The sequence below is a fragment of the Photinus pyralis genome, unplaced genomic scaffold (assembly GCF_008802855.1).
Source record: "Photinus pyralis isolate 1611_PpyrPB1 unplaced genomic scaffold, Ppyr1.3 Ppyr1.4_LG4, whole genome shotgun sequence".
Lineage (NCBI taxonomy): Eukaryota > Metazoa > Arthropoda > Insecta > Coleoptera > Lampyridae > Photinus > Photinus pyralis.
Window position 1 is genome coordinate 3367166 of NW_022170511.1, and position 21320 is coordinate 3388485.

At 35.6% G+C, this 21320-nt stretch overlaps 1 protein-coding gene across 1 annotated transcript in view; it reads right to left on the reverse strand.

Annotated features, from left to right (window-relative positions):
* Positions 1–255: 255 nt before the first annotated feature.
* The window catches only part of LOC116167976 (serine/threonine-protein phosphatase rdgC), a 144757-nt gene continuing 123692 nt past the window's right edge, over positions 256–21320 (reverse strand). Inside the window, exons 7-15 of the mRNA XM_031483602.1 lie at positions 17581–17747; positions 17494–17530; positions 12925–13074; positions 7518–7598; positions 6928–7113; positions 6530–6785; positions 3482–3642; positions 3341–3434; positions 256–776 (exon numbers count right to left, since the gene is read on the reverse strand). Of these exons, the coding sequence (XP_031339462.1) occupies positions 256–776; positions 3341–3434; positions 3482–3642; positions 6530–6785; positions 6928–7113; positions 7518–7598; positions 12925–13074; positions 17494–17530; positions 17581–17747 (1653 nt within the window). The remainder of the gene's footprint in view (positions 777–3340; positions 3435–3481; positions 3643–6529; positions 6786–6927; positions 7114–7517; positions 7599–12924; positions 13075–17493; positions 17531–17580; positions 17748–21320) is intronic.

Consider the following 21320-nt stretch of genomic DNA (forward strand, 5'->3'; position numbering starts at 1 on the left):
AGGATATTCTCTCCCATTATCTGATAAATTCATCCAACTTTTGTTAGCTTATATTACGAAACTGTTCAAATTACGCTCGAAATTGGTAGGTATATAAAGATAGACTTAATTCTATATTGATTTTATGTTCCTCTTAAATAACTTAGGAAACAAATCAAATCACAATGCGAGAAGATTCCCAGATTTTTGACTTTTATCCAACAGATTGGCTGGGAAATGATTAAAAACACCAAACCGTTTAAAATAAATTTAATTCTACTTTCTAGCAAGTCGATTACTCAACACAGGCGATTTTCCTAGAGTATTAATAATATTCGAAGAGGAATTCGGAGAGCTAGGTGGAGAAGTATTGGTTATTGTCACTGTTACATTAGCCGCTTTTGGACTCGACAGTAACGGCGAATCTATATTATTTTCTACGACGTTATGCACGGGAGACCCAAATAACGACGAATGCAGATCGTCTTTGAGCGAGGGTGACGCACAAACTTCATTCTGCACCAGACCATTACCTTCCTTTTTATCGGAAAGGTGATTGGGAGATGTTTTCACATTTACTTTGGACAACTCCGTTGAGAAAGTTCTAAACTCCCCTCCCTGTTGTTCGGGATCTACCATACGGAACGTTTCCAGAAATTCGTTAAGGTCTACTAAGCCATCTTTGTTCATATCCATCAGTCGGCACATGTCCAACAGTTGGTCGTGGCTAATTGGATTCGGCATGTGTTCTCGAATTAAGTTGCATGCGTCCGAAAACTCTTCTAAACTGATGAAACCTGAAAATTAGAACGAGATGATAAAGTGCAAGACAAACTGGAATCTAGTTCATCAAATTTCTCAAATGTTTGCTATGGTACTCAATTAATTGTCTAGGGTGAGGCAGCAGACCTTGATTTAATTCCTTTGCGATCAAACAGTTCGTGCGATAGATAAATGATATTTGTAATTCTTGCTGCGCTGTTGAGTTTTTGGGCATTAGTTCTTGTGTACACTTTCACAAAACAATTCGTTGTATTATACATTTTGATGCAATGTTTTAAATTATCTCACTTCTCACTTGCGGCCGGTTGCAGGAAAGCGAATTATAAAAAATCCTACATTATTTGCCAAATCTGAGTTTAAACAAGAATGTCAACATTTGATTGGCTGCATACTGCAGTATAAGGATCCGTGAGGTGCTGAAATGAATCAGTAAAACGCTCAAGAATTCGAAAACTGCGACAACCAAAGTTAGTAACTATAAATATTCCATATAATATCAGTGTGGATTTCTTCTCAGAGACTACAATGTGCTTAATTTGTAATAACGTATGCGCAAATTAGAACCATTATAAATCCATTTCAAGTTTCCCACGATCCCGCATTTGGTCTGAGCTTTACGGGAATGAGCGGCAATGAGAGTTTCCACTCCAACCCCTCTCTGGAGCTCTGCAGGGATGTAAAATATCAGAATCAGGAAACATTTCATCTGCATCGGAAGGGGACCGGTCCATACGACTCTAATTACGGTACCTATTCGTTTAAAAATATTGATTTTAGTTTTGTGGATTTTCGTTTAGGGTATGCTTTCAAAAGGTAAAGTTCAATTTTTTTCAATGTAATGGTAAATTTCATTGCGTGTACCAATGATATTGTTGTCAGTGAAAGCGGTGAATACGTTAAGAGCGTATTTAATTCGTTTATTTTTGTCAGTCTCAAGTCAATACACTTGGGGATTTAGGTGTAACCAAAGTAAACGGGGTGCAAAGGGTGTAAAAATATGAATTTCAAATCACTTCCTTATCACCGCATACTGTGGAATCGTGAGGACTTTCTGTAAGTTCTTTAGGGTAACCTAACCACTCCTGAAACAATGTTAACCGCATAATTAATTGCTCTATTTTTTCAAGTCTGGACTATAAATCGCACACTAATAATTTAATTTAAATCTAAAAGATATTCCATTCCAGAAAAATCAGTCCCATTCGCCACAACGGCGCAAGTGGGGTGGAAAATGTTAAACGAGAGCATTCTTTGCTGGGGATTAGATGGACGTGTGAATATTATAGTTAAGATTAATGGACGATGAAAGGAAGGTTTGAAAAAGTCGCAAAGATGAAACAATCTGCGCGTAGGTCATTACGTTCATCGTTAGTAGCTAATAGATGGGTCAACAGTAAACGATGCAATTTATTAAGCTAAAATGTTAAAAATGAGAATTTGCTTCATTTCGGTAATTGCAAACCATTCGATTAATAAATTGCATTATCAGTGATGGGATGTAATGGAGTGTACAGTTAGTCAAAGCATACGATGAAATGTAAACAAATCGCATGTTTATCCCGTTAGGTAAATTACGCCTGACGGAAATCGGAAATGCAATTTCCAGCTTTACTGAGTTTATATGATACCGAAATGGATGCAGGAACAGAAAATGTATGGATGATTAGAGAATTTATTGGGTGTTCCAGTGACTCTTTTCCTTATTAATTTATAAGGGGAAGTTAAGAGCGCACCATATACCGCTGATTAATGAACTTGACATGTATTTAATCGCTGGTTTGAGGACGAAGATGCAGCAAATAGGAAAAAACAGCGTGCTTCCACATGCACCCGCCCAAGCGCTTCCTTTACGTCTGCCCGATATTCCCACAAAGCTATTTTGCGTCTTGCGATGAAGGGTTGCGTTACCTTGTGTTTAAATAGTCGTTGCATACGACGCATCTATTAATCTCGACATTTCCTAGGAAATTCGCCGTGGGTAATTACGCGACGCGCAACCTAATGACGGACAATACAGCTAATCCCATCCCTTGCTGTTTTCGAAACCGCTACCGCTTGATAATTATTCCATCTGCCTTTCGTCCTCAAACGTACCTAAACAAATACCGCACCGCATTGAAATCCAAAACAGCTTCGTAAACTATTATTGAACGGATGTGAACGGGAAATAATTTGAAACCATCAAAAACCTCTAACTCAACAGAATTCACAAATTTAGTACTTGTAGCAAATGGAAATTTTAATTTCCAATTTTCATATTAACTCAAAAGTAATTGCCGTGACCCTGATTTTGCAGTCCGCCGTTTTTTGCCAATTCTAATCAATCTTTCAATTTTACTTATATTATAAATTCACATTCCTCAAAGGATTTTTAATGAAAACGCGAGTGAAATATTTCATGCCGTTTACGAAATTGACGCTCGTGATTTAATAAACCGAATAAAGACGCATAAACATTTTCCACGTCACTTCCACTCCGGCGGTTTCCAAGTGAAGAATAAATCAACTTTGGACATTTGTTGGGGGGGGGGGACTAAATTAGTTTTGCCGAGGGTATTAAAAACTTCGTTCTATTTACCGGAATTGTCCTTATCAATTATCCGAAAGATCGCCTCCAAACTACTTTTATTGCGATATAAAGTTTCGACAACGGTACTTGCGCCTTGGACGGTCTGAAAATAGATCTCAAAGGTATCAGTGCGTTTTTGTTGGTACTTACAGTAATATCACTATCATTAATTTTATCAAAAGTAGTGGAGTAATTAACCATTTGTGTGTCGGCTTCTAGCGCCACTAATTTTTCCCGTAACATTCGCCATGGCAACCCCAATTCTGTTGCGGTTTCCATTGACTTGCACCATTCGCTTACTGGAATAAAACCTGAAAAATAACATGTGAAAAGTTTGTGTACAACTTTTAAGCACGGATGAGATCATAAAAAGGGCCTTTATTTATTTATGTTGGGCAGCAGTATAGGTGTAAAACACTGAGTAAGCATTCTAGTTTCATTGGAAGCAATTTCCGAATACTTACACTATTGGAATTACGGAAAATCGGTACTGACAGTATTGGAAACTTGAGTATTCCCACACGAGAACATGTTTAAAGTTTGCTATTTTACGTCCAATACACTCCAAATCGATAAAGTTACTTACTTTAAATAACGATATAGGTAAATTGAAAACGGTTGCCGATGAACAGTGACATGTTTAATATCTAAACACGAACAAAACCCTTTCATCTTTTAAATTTCCGCTACTTCGTTGGGCAAAAAAGGCCTATAGCTGTGAGGAGCGAGAAGATACAATCTGTGTCGGGTAACAACCGCACGTACAAAAAGAAGCTGAGTAATAATTCAAAGTATTCCGACTATAGTCGTGATAAATTGAAAGCATATATATTTCTTTTTGTAAAGTAGCATTTTACCTTTGCGACTTCTTTCATTCCAAATTATCTCGACATGCGGTTTCAACTTTTTACTTTAAATTCGTTTCCCTTTACAAATATTTTTTTTCAACTAAAGGGCAAATGTACTAAATGACATGGAAATTGAAGTAGATGAAACGGTAATGGCTTATCTCATATCTGTCATCGGTTTTTTTCCAAAGTTATCATTAGATGTATTTGTTGCGAAGTTGTTTGTTTACGGAGTTCCGTTATTACTTTCTTTTAAACTGTTTTGAGTCTGATTATAGCCTGAGCACGGTAGCGTTAGAACTATCGCTGTTTAAGAAGGTAACTGACGTAGAATTGTTGGCGTGACAGAGTATTAATACAATTTATACAAGCAGTCCCAAATTTTCTGAAAATAGTTTTTCAATGTAGTCATATGAAATTTTTTTTCACCTCTTATTTTTGACAGGGTTTGAACAAATTACTATTTACGAACATATGCCAACTTTAAACGGTCATATCTTACTGAATTCGTATCCTACAGAAAAAAGGGAAATTTTTCAGAAAAGCGAAACCAACAATCTTGTATCCCACAAATGTTGCGTAAATTATAAATTATTAGTGTCTATTTATTTTGAAGAAAAGGCAATTTTTTACTAAGTTAGAATAATGTTTTCAAACAACTTTAAACTGTAAAATTTCTACAGCATATACAGGTATAGGTAAATCAAGTGAATTGTAACTTGGTAAGGATTATTTTCAATTGAGGTATTACCAGTAATTAAGGGGTAATTTTAATTTCTCTGTCACCTAACGAAGTGTCTTAGCTTAGTGTGAATGAAAGTGAAATTTGGGGTTTGTCGGTTTGTAATGATCATGTATTTAAATGACAGTCGACTAGTATAGGTAATATAATAAGAATTACACAAGCTTTGTGAAAGTTGTGTCTTGCATTGAGTGTTTCTTGTCTTGTCTTGCGAAGCCTTCTTGTCTTGCAAAGGTTCTTCTTGTCTTGTCTTGCAAAACCATATGCAAGAACACTTATTGTATTGCGCAAGACAAGACAAGACAAGAAGCAAGAATCTTGCTTCTTGTGAGAATCTCTAAAATCATGCCTAATGATTTCTGCGGCTTTTTGCGCAATCCTGAGTCATTAGTCACTATCCTTGTTCTTTTTTCTTCATGCCAAGCGTCGCGTAGGAATTGTGTGCCGATATCCATAAAACAAAATAAGTAAAAGTTTTGATTTGAATGAAAATAATATAATAATGCACAGTAAGGCAAAGTTCTAGGAGTCTTCCGAGTCTTCATTTTCAAATATACAGACTCCTCAGATTCCGTTTCTTTGGATGTTGCATACCTTTCAATTTTTCAGATTCCTGAGATCCTCCAGATTCTTCTATTTCGTCAAATTTTGCTTTTATTTTAAGGGGGAAAGTTAAATATTAATGGAACTCTGCAGTGATATTTTAATTAGAAAACTTTTAAAGCGAGTTTTTAATTACCCTTACGGTGTACACAATATTTATAATGAAAAACGTTAATGGGCATTTGTGTTTCGGAAAACAATGTTAAACTTTGGAGGCGATTAAGTGCAAAAGTTTGTCAAGACCAACCTAATTATGTTATAAGCATTCTGTCTTTCAACTCTATCTGGTTAATTGAAACCCTGATTGAAACTAAAATCGAATTTTTACTTCTGTAGCATTTTCAACTCAATCAGGTTTGACGCGCGGTTCGTATTAAAAGTAAAACCTAAAACCGATACTGGGCAGTGGACAGTGGACACTATAAAAGGTTGTGGGTCAAAACCTTAGTAAACCCCTGACTTACATAAAAAAAAACCTATACAAAAACCGAGGCAAGAACTTAATTATCTACGAGTAAGTATATTATCTATAAAGTCCGATGTTACAAAATGTGCGGTGTAATTACCCAATTAATTACATCGAATCGATAGTGAATCCCACATTGTACCACCGGACTACGCACTTTAATTCATTAATGCTTGATTTAAAAACGTCGAGCTACGGTCAACCGTCTAGCGTCCAGTAAACCTTTGAATCCTTATTCGTTCTCGTGGGACGTAGATAACGCCTAAGTCTATTCTCGTGTATAGAATTTTGTAAGATTAGGAACTGAAATACCAGAAGATTACCACATTGTGGTTCCCGCAATGAGCTGTACGATTTTAATTGTTTCTCTTATTTCAATATTATTTATTGCATATGGAAAAACCGTAACTTTCCAATTTAATAGCTGCTCCCACATAACTCAAATGAAAAAAAAACGTTTCAGCTGAAAAGGGTACAGGCGAGGATACAAGAAGAGTTGAGTATGAGTAATCGAATGTACAAACAAGAAAGTTACTTACCGGTTAAATCGGGATCGGCTTTCTGAAATTCTTGCTGTAGGCGTTCCCTATTTGACATAATGTGCCCTCTCAGTTCCCTTATCGCCGAGGATTCAACAAGGCCTATTCTCTGTCGAAAGGTAAGACGTTTTGTTTTACCGGTGGCCGCCGTATACTGAACAAAGTGCGTATCAAGTTGTGGTCCCACTAATTTCAGATAAGCTCCTTTGTTCGATCCCAACTCGTAGTAATTTGATGCGGAAAATACTGTTATAACCTGAAATACAGTTCCCTTTACTTTGAAGCCAACAAGATCTCGTCGGCTCTAAGTTCCAACATTTCCATTCCGTTAAAAAAGCTTTTAAACGATTTCCTGTTTACATGGTTAAGAATAGGACAGAAATTTAATACATACTTACTTTATTGTTGTGATTAATTTCATATCCCTCCGGTTTGCATTCATGCGAACGTATTAAGTACAGCATTTTGTTCCGTTTGAGGAACCTCTTTGTTACGTCAGGGCCGAAATACGTTCCGGCTCCTCGTAGTCCATTTGGAATGCATCCATCGCCTGGTTGTGGATCACTCCATAGAATATCAAAAACCTGTAAGGCAAAATAAGATTAAAATTCGATGAAGATCTATTTTCACAAAAGGATGTGACTACATAAATTGCAATTATCTACTTTTAAATTAATTGGGTGCAATTTAGTTGCCGCTCATTAAGCGTTTTGTATATAAAGTTAACATCAAAGTCTCGAGAAGCAAGATCATGATTAAAACTGTAAAACAAACACTGCCTAAAGTATAACTTTGAGTAAGTACACTAAACAGAACGACGCCGCCTTTCTTCATTACCAAAAACAGGATTATGATTAATATCCCTATTTATACAAAGTTTGTGGTTATCCAATTAACAAACAGAATTCGACTAGATAAACACGTTTTTACTTCGACGACGGAATTAGAAATAGTGGTAAAAATAGTAAAACAAATTTATTCAACCTACCTGCTTCCACTCGACTTTATCAATAAGCTCGGCGCCTGGCGCTGTGCTGTCAGTTATTGGAGGGCGCAAGAGGGAAATGTACTAAAAGAGAAACGGAATTAATTAAATTTTAGTTAAACAAGAGCGTAAGCGATGATTACGTTATCGGAACAAAGTCAGCAAGGCTTCTTTGCTTTGCTACCACGAATGAAAAATTGATCAAATCAAATTACTCAAAATCGTGCTCAAAATTGTAATTTGCAGTTTATTTTAATATCTATATAATATATGTTTTACTTTCAAGTAAAATAAATGCGACAAAAAGTCTCTGTATTGGCGATCAATAACCGGAGTTTAGAGAAGTATTGTAAAACAAGTAACGTCTGTAATCAAACATAATTGAGACGTACTTTTCCTGTAACTTTTAAGTTAGAAGGGTATAAGATTTCTCCTATCAAAATTTCGGATCATACCACTCTTTTGCAAAACGTAAATTGAGGTACGAACGAACAAAGTATATCCAATAGCAGTCATTCTTCTTATTTCCGCCAAAATGCTATACAGCTATACGAAGTCATCGCAAAAATGGAATGAATAGACGCTTGTTGCTTTACACCATTCATAATTATTAAAACACAAGAAATTGCGTCACATTAGTTTAATTGCGCTAATTTCTTAATTTGTTGTTAGGAAGCACACACGTTGGCGAAGGATTTAGTTGCCCCTATTGTAAATTTTGATTAGGATTCTTTATATATCAAACGTAAAAACGTTACAGAGCATAAATAAGTGCAGATTACAAATACCACAGCTTTACAACGAAACGTTTTTGAAAGAAGAAACATGAAGAAAGCTCCGTAAAATCTGCCAAATTTTAAAACTATTGCCAAAGGGCTCCCCAAAGATCTCTGGTTTTTTACAAGCAAAAAGTTAGCACTATCATCACGGCGAAACATAAAAGTGGAAACACTTTTTTAAGAGTTTTTTGTAAGATTCCAAACAATCTTCTTCTTGAAATTTTTTGATAATATTAGGAACTATGGTTACAAAATCTTAAAAGTGTTTTTATAAAAATTACGAGGAACTATTAAGCCTTTGAAATCATCTTAGCACCTTCTAACGCGACTTGTTAAATATATTGGTTAAAATCTTTTAAACAATCTTAAATTCCTTGAAATATTAGGAATTCGGGATGTTTTTGGAATTTTAGGAGGAGTATTCGTAGAAAACTTCTTAGAAAAGATCTTTTTGAAACTTTGTAACGTGCCAAAGACACAAGGATAAAGGGAAAAAAACTAAGGCTAATAGGACTAACCTAACCGCTTTACGTTTATATAAGGGGTCACTCATTTTTATTTGATTGGTGGTGAAAAAATGGCCGATTCATACAATTGGTAATATTGGTAACAAAAAAAGAGGACGAAAACATAGGATCTGAAGATATAAGTGTCGGAATTCTTCAAGAAGAATCAATCGGTGTGCGATTGCGCATTCTGGAACTTGAATTACGATAGGAGGATGTACAGGGTCCACGCGTACCTAGGCCTCAAATTTGGGCCCTTTGTACTAGCTGTAAAAAATATTCTGGAATATAGAGTTGGATAATTCGTGTGGCCTAGTCCTTTGGGCGACAGCGATTTCAGAAATTATAAAGAAAATTCGATTATTTACAGTGTCTGAAGCTTTCTACCACATATTACGATTTATTACTAAAGAACAAAGAGAGGCTGCTACTGAGGATACCGAATTTGTTCAATGAAACAAGTGATTTTGTCCTCAAAATTACTTACCTGAAACAGTACTGATTCAGCACACTATATTCAGGTCTATGCGCAAAAGGGATGGGGTACTGCTTAACAAAATACGGCGATTTGTCGGTAACATTGATTGCATGCTCGTAAACGGTCGCTAAACCGGGTTTTTCGGAAAAGACTTCCCCTAATTCTGTCATTAAATTGCCTAACTCAACCTGTTGATCTTTATTTATGATTTGATTGTCCTCCCTTTCCTCCTTACTAAGTTGAATATTACCGATAACTTTAAACGACTCATCTTCGGGTTCCTGTTCCCCTTGCTTTTCCTCTTTTCCTATACATTCCAAAAATTCAACAGTCACTAGCTGTTTGCTTTTAGAAAAAGTGAAGCTACCGTATGAAAAATTGATAATTCCGTTAATCTCCGTCAACCAATTCGATCCAAAAATTATGGGATGTACTAGATTCCTAACCACTAAACAAATAGTCTCCATCGCATGATCATTTAATTCAAATTTAATCAGCACTTGGTGGTGAACTCGACAACTGCGTTCCCCCATCGCTCCTACAACATTAACGCCTGAAACGGGTAATACCGGAACTCCGTTAGGCAGCAAAACTTTTTCAAAGAATTGTTCTGACACGCAAGACAATTCACAGCCGCTATCGATCAATGTGGACACTACCTGACCGCAAATACTGATGCTAACTTTGGGGATTTGGCCCTTTTCTGTAACCTGCTTTTCCGAACTATCTGGAAATATCGCACGCGCGAGAGTTCGCCTCTGTGGGTTCCAATGATTGTGTGATCGCCACATCTTGGTTAGGGTCTTCTTGATATTCTAAAGTTTTAATGCCGTATGATAACCCTTCCCCTTTACTATTCGCCGCCGGGCGGTATGCGGGTTTTGCTTCCGCGTTATTCCTGCCCCTATACTGGTTATTATCGCGATTAAAATTATAGTTAAAATTAGTACCTTTAGGGCTCGTATAGTTATTGTTACTAGCACTCTCTGGCAAACGCCAATTTTTAAACCCTGTCGGTGCCTCTTTGGAAATTGTCTCCGTCCCACCAGTTTTACGATTATCAACTGACTATGAATTACGCCGAAGTTCCGCATCCTCTAGTCTTTGTAACAATTTGTAAGTATCCGAAATTGTCGGATTTCCCATGCTTAAAATGGTTTTTTCTATGTTTGGCGTAAAGTGCGCCGCCAAATCATACACTAATTCCCTATCTGACCACTGCATGTGTAAGTATTTGGCCGAGTGTGCTAACTCTAGAAAGTATGCTGCCATACTAACATTTATATCGCGTTTATATACTCCATTATCAATCCTATACCGAATCTGCCTTTGCGCACCTTCGCCCCAATACTCCGCAATGAATGCTTCTTTAAACTGTCTGTACGTATAGTAACGTTACTGGCAAACACATGTCGCCATTTATGAGCTGCCCCTTTTAAACATCTAACTATGCACCTTAACTTATCCCCCTCACTTACACGGAAATCATCGAAAGCCAACTCTACCTCATCCAGAAAATCCATAGGCGACTCTGAGTCAGTGCCCCCAAAAGTTGGCAAATATTTTTGAAATTTAAACAAATCCATTGGGTTATTTCTGTACGCTGGTTGCGCCACAACGTTTAGGGGTTGTTGGTGGTCAACATAATATTGCAACTTTTCGTTTAACTGCTTAACACCTAAGGATTCAAATTGTTTATTGGGACCAGATATTCGCGTACGCGTGTTTTGTGGTATTCCACTATTTTCCAATGACCAGGCATTTTCAAAAAAATCATTTTCGTATCGTTTCGGTATTGCCCCCGTATTACCGCGACCTCGATCTAACTCTCTACGCGGCCCCCTTCGTTCATAATTATTGCCCCATTCATCATCGTCACCCCCTTCAACACGATTCCCATGCCTTTGAAAATTTGCCTTTTTTTCTTCCCTTCGTTCATCCTGTATTATATTCTTGGGATTATTCCCTTTGCCCTGATCTAAATTATTTAATTGAATTTGACACGGATTTATTGCGGAATGTTCAGGAGTCACCGCCGCCGCCACATATCCCCTTTCATTTTCGCTACTATTTACCCCGTCATCTTTATTTCGATCTTCAAGATCGTCAATCACGTTACGCTTTTGTTTTGAATTTGAACGCAAAATCATGTCCACAAATTTCAAATCTATTCACGTTTTTGACCTTCGTTTCTAATCACCACTGCAGTATCATCAGCCTTATATTGCCCCACGTTGGGCACCAATTGTGATGTATTATCACCGACCTGGTGATAACGCATAAAATTCGGTACACGAATTTGTTTAATTATGTTTAATAGATTTTAGCGTTTTCAATATAAGGCCTAACGATACATTCCTCCAGATACAATTTATATATATAGATAATTGTGAAAAAAAATATAACTATACTTATTTCTAGTACACAAAGACAATGCATAAAAAAATACGATACCACACTCACCAATTCACCCTTCCCTTGCATGCAAAACACCAAGTGACACACATTCAAAGAAAATTATTCAAGAATTATATCGCCCAAAACTATTTGGCGGTTATTTTCAAGGTAACACAAAAAATCTAAATATGCAGGCTTTTACAATACCGAGCTGTCTGTAATTTAAGGGTATCTCTCCATCGCTAGATATCGTTAAAGGTGCTACTCTCGTATGTGGTTTGAGAGTGGTGGTGACCAGAACCCAAGGTGTAGATTGCCGTATGAAGTGAATGAACGAGACCCCGAATCGTCGCGGGAGCGATCTTGACAATCCCCTGATGAGTTTTAATCCTTCCGGCGACTACGGCTTTTCCTGGTTCCCAATACCGTGCTTAGCTTCCACAAACCCCAACTGACAGTGACTGGCGGCAAACCTTCAAAGAACTACGGTTGTTTCGCAAACCGCGAATTCACGTCCGATGCTTCCCAAACTGAATTAGGCAATAATTATTTTAAACTTTAAAGGCCTAAAATAAATCGTAAATTAAACCCTCGAATTATTAATACCCCCCCCCCTCGTTTTGGTTTGAACCAACTTACCGCACAAACAGCGGCCTGCCTTCTGATTTTTTTTTATTTTAAACGGCTTATGACGTTGTTAATAATTAAAACGAATTTAATTTCGTATTAAATACTATAGGTACTCGACATAATCGGTACGATGCGCACAGCAAAATTAAAATGTCCTTTCGAAAACCCACAAATGATTACAATATCCCCAAGGTCCCGCTATAATCTTGCAAACCAGTGTACCTATTTACGACAAACAATTTAAAGCTATACGAGGGGCATTCAAAAGATGTACAAATTAGACATGATCTGTAACAACATTACTGATCATCTACACTACAGCATGCTAAACTTATAATTAAAATTATGAATAAGCATATATGAATACATACATTCTATGAATATCAATCGTTCTGAATTAATTCTGAATTAAACCGTCTCAAGTTATATGGGTGTATATAGAATAAGTAGATAGAGGGATAGAACACTTCAAGAGCATTTCATAGTGACAGTAATTACAATGGAATCAAATTGAATAAAACAACAAATTATTTTATTTGCATACAATTCAGATCCTATCCGTTTTCGGCTCCAATTATTCAATGTAAAATCATAAATTTACGAATACGCTATACACCTACCTTGCCCCGATCGAGACTCTTGATTAAATCCAAATCTGTCGTGTCAGAAATGCCACCGTGGACTATCAGGACTTTATTGTTGACAATTGTTCCCAAGGGTAACCAGCGATATACACCCTCGATCAACTTCAGCAGCTTCTCCGAGTTGTGCTAGAAGGTTTTATATTGGATTAGAAACCCTGATGCGACCACACTTGCTGAATGTAAAAGTTTGATAGGTACCCTAATAACAATTAATTAATGAATTTCACAGATATAATCAAGATATAGGTACAAAACTCAGTTACCATTACAAAACTAGTCATTCAAGCTTAGAATTCTTAAAATTCGCTTATGAGTTCAATCATTGAATAAAAAATAATTGTATTCAATGGTTCAATCCAAAGCGCTCCAAAGAAGTTTCTATTGAACTAGATCCAGCTGCTACATTTTGAACAATAAAGTATGGTTTCCGGTAATCCAACAATAAATTTTGGAATATTCAGCACCAATCCCTAATAATTAGCATTACAATGTTGTTACGCAAAGTGATAAGTGTCATGCTACAACCGAATCGTACTGTGAATATTTATAATAATTTGGAACTATGGTCAGTAATCCAGTAATGATATTTTTAGGGATTCCCTATAGTGGACCTCAAGTTGAGGCAATAGACGATTTTATGCACCATGATTAGAATAAAGGAACAGGAGAATAAGTAATTTACATCCCTTGAATGACGTTTACTCGTTATTATGTATTAAAAATAAATTGGGTGTACGCGTAGAGCAATGTGTGATAATTTAATATTTATGCCACATCACTAACAGGAAGTATAAGGTCTGCACGATATTCCATTCTGTTAACTAAGTTAGGGTGCTTTCAAAGAGAGAATTATGACACTTCCACTATGCTTTATATCTCGAGAACGTAGTTTTTAAGACGGCAAATTCTAAGAAACATTATATCGGTGCACACGACTCAGAAATTCCCTTAAATAAGAATTAAACATGCTAATGAAGTAATCTCGAAATAGAAATGATCCAAATTTAAATTCCTAATTGAAAAATCCTTATTACCTACTTTACCCGCAAAAATGTATATACAAGTATTTATTAAAAAATAATTTCTCCATTTTCACGTTTTTAAGCTTCTCTTACTTCGAATTTATTTGAGGTAATTTGCGGTATAATCCTGTAAAGAAGAAGAGAGAGCAAATGTAATTAATCAACGTCTACAAATTCGCAAAATTAAAGTAATTTCGTTTTTCTTCAAAGACCCATTCAGTTTGTTTAAGTATGTTTGCCATGTACTACAAATCGAGGATCATGCAGAATGTGTAATAATTTATATACAAGGTGTTCATTTGAAAACCACTGATTAAAGGAACAAACGCCGAAAAACGTCAAAACATTCGTCAAGGGAGACAACTTTTTAACCAATAACTACTTTACTTCCTTCCACCCTCTACCTCTAGGATCATTCCCTTAAAAATAAATTTTAAATGACAACTGGTATCGAGTAATCGCTTGTTTGAAAGGTCTTTCGAAATCCTTTATTTTGATGTTTGATTTTCTAAAATCGGTCGATTCGTTTTCGAGAAAATTAGAAAATTCTTTATTTAATTTATTTAATCGACCTCTCTTAATTTGTTCAGATAGAAAAAAAAACACACTTATTTGTTGCTATCGGAAAGAAAGAATTTAACTTGCTGTCAGTTACCTTTGTGACAATCTCGGGATAATGAAAATTAATTTATTGATTCAGATTTTTGTGGTTTACACACTAGCGGAAAGAGTAGAAATTGTTCTAATTTTCTCCAAAACACATCGACCGATTTTAAAAAATCAAGCGTCAAAATAAAGGACTTCGAAAGACCTTTCAAACAAGCTATTACTCGATACCATTCAAAACTTTTAAGGAATGACCCTGCGGAGTGAAAGGGAGTGAAGTAGTTTTTGGTTAAAAAATGACAAATCTTTTGACGTGTTTCGGCGTTTTGTTAACTTTTCGATAAAAACAAGTTTTCAAATGAACACCCTGTATAGGTAAGCCACTGCTGTAGGTCGTATTCAATAGCTAGCAATTCAGCTTGGGCGTAATTTTCGCGCATCATTATTTAGCTGGCAGTCAGAAGCTAAGCTATAAATTATAAACGTTGCTTGTAAAGACCCGTAAAGTCAAATAATTTATAAGTCTCTAAAACGTGCATTAAATAATTAAATTGTTCCTCTGTATTCAAGTCTCGATTTGTGCTCATTTTGTGCGGATATTGTGCGGAAAATCCTCACTTTTGTGCATCAACATGGTGGTCAGACAGGACGATCGCGTCATAATTTCTAGTCTGGGATTATACTGAGGGCCCATTATGTATGGAATATGGTATATATCTCAGTGAATACGACTGTATAAAAAATTTTTCTATGTGAAAGTTGTTTAACATTTTATTTCCCATAATAAGGCAGAAGCATTCCATTGTTTTTATTTCAGAAAACAATGAATAACGAAAAACAATTGAATTTTTTAAAATATCAATGCATACTTTTAATAGGCTCATTTGATAGCGATTTTTTTCTCTTTTCAATGACGTAACACGTGTAGAAGAAATTAACTTTTATTTCAAACTTTTTGTGATAGAGAATGCCACTGCCTTGGTGAACATTTTGAACATTCATTGCGATGAAAACAATTTTACTGCTAATTTCGTTTTGTCTTCAAGGTTTAATAAGAAACGTAGACGTTCATTTGTTTTATTTTGATGTAGGATATCTGGATTAATTTTATTGATCTAATTATAATAATTTTTTTTCATTTTCTTGAATAAGGGTACTAATATGTTATATCATCGAAAAGAGAAATAAACCTCTATCAAATGAGCCAAATGCACTGTCATTTTAAAAATTCAATTATTTGTCGTTACTCATTTGTTTCCTGAAATAAAAACAGCAATTCCATTGCTTTTCATATTGATATTTTCCGTATCATTAACCTGTTTCTTTCTTGTCTAGGTATAATACATTAATAACGTTTCCATTTGTTTTCTATTATATTGAACTGCTTTTTCATACACTGATTGACTAAATAAGACCTGTGCTTAATAGTTGAAAACAGTCTTGTTAAACGTAAAATCGGTGTTATTTCCGAATTACCTACTTGAACTGGGCGAATGCGTCGCACTTACAGTTAAACGGTACGATCAATTGCCAACAGAAACGCAATTTGCCTTGTATATTTATGGTACCATTATCTCTCAGGTTGTTAAAATAACGCCACAATGAACAAAGAATGAATGCGAAATAACTAGAAAAGAGCTCTTATTATTGAAAACGAGCAAACAAAATACTGCGCTCAATAAGGGAAGATAACACCATTACATTAACAATCACTTTCTCAACACCAAAAGTGTTTATAAAAGAAAGGCGGCAGACTGAGCCTTTTACGAGGGTATTTTTCGCAAAGCGTTATTTTACTATCGTCAATCGTTCTCGACGGAAAATTCCATTTTCATAATTGTTTTCCGTTTTGTCATTAGTTCCACCGTTCTACGTTTGCGATTTGGGAAGCTTGAGAAATACGTGGGGGGTATAGTATTGCTCAATTAACCGAAGAACAGTAATTTACACTGAAAATTATAACAGAGCCGAGACTGAGACCTTTGAAATGAGTCAGGCGTTTCTTTCCTTTCTTTCTTCAGGGAAATGCCTAAATTCATTTTAAATACACTTAGATGCGTGTGATTAGTACGGTTGTTTGGAAGTTTTTCACTCAGTTCTTTACATAATTTTGTATCCTTTATTTTATAGACTGCGGTTGTCCATAATCTGTTTACGGGCGTGTGAAAAGCTATAAACTTGTGGATTTTCTTTTCTAAAATAAAAAAGAATTTAGACGTGCTTCGAGAGTGGAAAATTGCCACTCAATGGTGTAGGTGCTAATATGGCACGATCGATCTAAACCTCGTTCGTGAGGACTCTTACAGTTTTGTGTTCATAGAATGGACAATCGGAATGTCTGCTACATTAGCTTTCGTAACCTGAAATATCAAACCGTATTATATTATTGAGAAGGTGTTTCGTATCGAATTTTATTTAATTTTGTGCTAGTCAAGTAGAATAAAATTTAAAATTTCACGAGCTTTTGGAAAATTAAATACAAAACCACACACGCTTTTACACTTTATTAAACTCACACACCTGACGTCGCCGGACGCGTTTGAAAAAAGAAAAGGTGAAGAATGTGTATGGTTCTTTTGTATTGATGTAGCTGAATATGGCCTAAACTTAGATAATAATTCCAATCCGTAGCCAATCTTCCCCAACGTCCGAGCAGGTTTACGTTATTAATTAGTTACTTAGGATAGGTTCCACAAATTTCCGATAAAATAATTGATATTATTTCGTTTCATCAGCGGCTAACGAGTTAAAATACAAACCGCAACAAGGAAATAAGGGTTGAAATGGCAAACGGTCACGTGCCAAACAAGCATCGATCAGTAAAGACGCTTGTAAAATAGTCGAAACGTACTGTGATGATGCATTACAAGATTACTCACGTACTGCGGAAATAGGGCATACACATGTTAAAGCTCACCTTATATTTCGCCTGCACTTCCCTCACAAATCCATACCTATAATTAAAGGAATTACATTCTCGCGACGTTCGTGCAATGCAATTTACCTCGAATTCATAATATGATCCTCGTGATTCCCCCGGTTTAGAAAAACCCCTCCAGGAAATACTAACATGCAAGCAAGCAGAAGCAGAAGCACCTCCAGGCCCTTTTTACCTCTGTCGACGAAATCTCCATTGAAAACGTACGGGTTTTCCGGAGAAGGCAATCCATTCTGTAACAGAGAAAACAGTGACGATAAATTTAAGCTTATTATGTATTTTGATCAAATTAAATTAGGGACAGAGTGCCGAAGACGTTCGACAGCGTTGATAATCATGTGCAAGGGTAGTTAGCCGTTAATGTCGTTGATTTTTTTTTGTACAGCGACGAGCAAGGCCCTCTAAATTGTCCAGAGTTGATCCTGTTGTAAATATCAGTTTTTTTAATGAACCCCGCAACGCTATCGAAGTCATTAATTAACAAAATGTCTGTTATGGCGTTGGTGTTTTTACAAACAATTGAACGGCCCTTGTGTTTTCCAAAGAGATAGTGAGATAATATTATTGAATCAATTTGATTTGCCACTAGCGTGATCTATAAAAGTTATACCATATTAATCTAGGAAGTCAACATTTTTAGTGACTTTGACTATATGTGCGAGGAATTTCTCCATAATGGAACGTTATAGTTCGTTTCATCCTATTTTTAACCGATATTTCCTTTTCCATCGTTATGTAGTATAAACTTCATGTTCATATTGACTACCTACGTTTTATGTCTCATGGCACACGGCCTGATGATGGCATAACTATTTGCCGAAATCGATAGCCCAAAAGAAAAAGTAAAAACAACGTTACCACCTAATGAGTTACTTTCTTTATTGACTTTGACGCATTCAGTATTTGAGGGTTTCACAAAAAGCTCATGAGAGGATAACAAAAATAGAAATCGATATCATGAAAAAAAGTGTGAACATCTGCTTAGAAGTCCTTTTGAAAAACATCTTTTCATTGAAAAATGCCTCGAGTTTCAGAATTTGTTTAAAAATTCTTTTCAAAATATCACGATTATCAGCTAATAATTGATAATTGAAAGTAGCCATATTTTTAGAAAAACAACAATGATTTCGATAAAAGGGTTATTAATTATGTAGCGTAAGCGATACCTAAACAACATTCACAATCGAATATTTTAAACGTGAACATATGACTTAACTGCAGCTGTGATACGCATTAAAAGAGATAAACTGTGGGGCGGAATTAGACTAATACCTGCAAATATTATAGAAAATTGTTTAATCAATTTAATGACAAATGATATCGAAGCACAATCCGGCGCGAAGGAACAAATGTTTGCGGCTTAATGCGAAGGAACACAATCCAATATAAGGTAATTAATAAACTGTAATCTACCTATATTGGTACACTTCCTATGTTGTTTAGTGGCAAATATTTGTTGTCCGCTTCTATGTAAAAACAGTCATGCCCTTTCGTACCCAGGTGATCTATTACTCTCTCTAATTCTGGAACATACTATAATTAAGTCTTTATCTTGTACGAAATGTAGCAAAAAAAAATGCAAAAAAAATGTGAGCCACTAAAGGAAAAACCAACTTTAATTATATACCTATGTGCAAATTAACCGTAATTAATTATGAATAACAAAAATGCCTGCTAGAGCTGTTTGTTCATTTAACATTTAACAACAATCAATTACCAATAATTACACATTTAGTAACACAGTAACGTCACCAATATAGAAAACACTTTAAAGGCGCACTTACTTGCCCTGGATACAAGTGGTCCTTGTGCAAGGGCCCTGATACTTTGCTTATGACAACACGGTCTGGTGTTGAGTGATTGCATTTTTATTCTATACAACCAGAAATGGTGTCATTCAAATAAAATACAATGAAACTGCTGATGTTTTAGGTGGATCGTGGATCGCTAATTGTAAAAAGCTTTCAATGTTAATTTGATAGACACTAACATGAATGAGAGCTACGTGGTAGGTTCTACGACTAGCACAAATTTATTATTTATGGATGTGCTATCCAAGTGAATACACTGGACTTTTGTTCCGCTTTCATCGAATGAAAGTAATTCGTATTAGTTGTCTCCATAGCGATTTTTTCGGTTAACGTTTAATTTAGTATGCATGAGTAATTTCAGATACCAATTATTGTGGGTGTAATTAAGTGTTAAAGTTATTAATTGAATGAGGAGAAACTGGTTACTGAATCCCACCACAATCTTTTTTGCGTTAAAGTAATTATTGCTCGTTTTCTTGAAGTTCTTATAGTGCTTTGTTGTATCGGAACTCCAAGTAATCTAATATAACTTCAAAATGGTAAAGCGTAAGTAACTTCTAGCGACACTTTCGCACTCAAGTAATTGATTTTGAAGAACATTGTCGATGTAAATCCTTAAAAAGCTTCTAAGGATTATAAAATTGAGGGCAAACATGTTAACGGCACACATAAAAGAGAAATCTCCAAACGCTTCTGTACTCAACGTGACTAAAGTGGGTTGCGCTTTACGAAAATGTGATAACTTAATCTGCTAGAGACTCTCAATCATTTTGTTATAAATGTCGCGGTACCTAAGTACTTTGTCATAATCTTTCAGATAACAGAAGCACACGTTAGTGTAGTATTGTCTTCGTAAGTTATTCTCTTCAGCTATTTGTGACAATAGGCATCGTAATGTCATTCGTGATAATACGCTCGATAATACGTATGTACAATATAGACACACACAAAAATAAAGTTCTAAGGTTGCTTTTCGGCACATTTATTTCATATAGGTACTCTTGAAAAAAGTCAGAAATTGAGCTATTTCAGGAACAACGTTAACTGCATACTGCATTGTAATATAATCGGGGGTAAATACACAAGGGCTTGATTTTTAATGGGATAATTTTATTTTTACACGAAAGTTTGGTTGCAACTGAAAAATCTAGAGATCAAAAGTGTGATAAAATCGCGTCAGCTTTAGCTGGAGCGATTTTATCATGTGCTTTTGATCGAGAGTTTTTTCCAGGAAGCAACAAAATTTGAGTGAATTAAAAATAAAATTATCCTGATTTAAGACCAAGATAGGGTGTATTTTACGGAGATTAATAAAAGACAGTATATTTCGCAACCACTACCTATATATTTTATGCTGAAAAAACCCAACATAGCGTTTAATCGCTGATAAAAAGCTATCTAGCCTTTAATCAGATCAAAAATCATCTGATTGGTTAGAATTTGAAACAATCACCAAGCTGATTGGTCGTACATACATTAATACAAAACGCAGGTTTAGTCCAGATTATATTAAAACTAACTATAGAAAAGCCTCTATACCTATCATAAGCATTTAGTCAACAAATGATTATTGACTTTTAATTTTTAACATAACTCATCCAGATGCAACCACGCCGCGAGAAATTAGGAATAAATTACTATTCCTCGGATATGTGTTCAAATGTAAACATCCTTACATTCTTAAAGCCTTCTTTCGCATGAAAGCTTTCGTAATTCAAAATTTTCTCGTTAAAATGAAGCAAGACCACAGCGTAAAGCCTCAATTTGTGTTAAATCGTTCAGGCACATCATCTCCTACCTTATCAATAGGTACACAGCAGCGTTGCATTATAGTTCTATATTCGTTATGCCATTGCCAGGTTTCGTGATACGTGGATTTCGTTGCAAATGTACGGTACAATTACAGTTTGGTGGAAAGTAATCGCCATCGCGAGAGTTGCTTGTTCGTTCTCTCTACGAATTTCATATTGATATTTTGCTAACAAAATATAAATA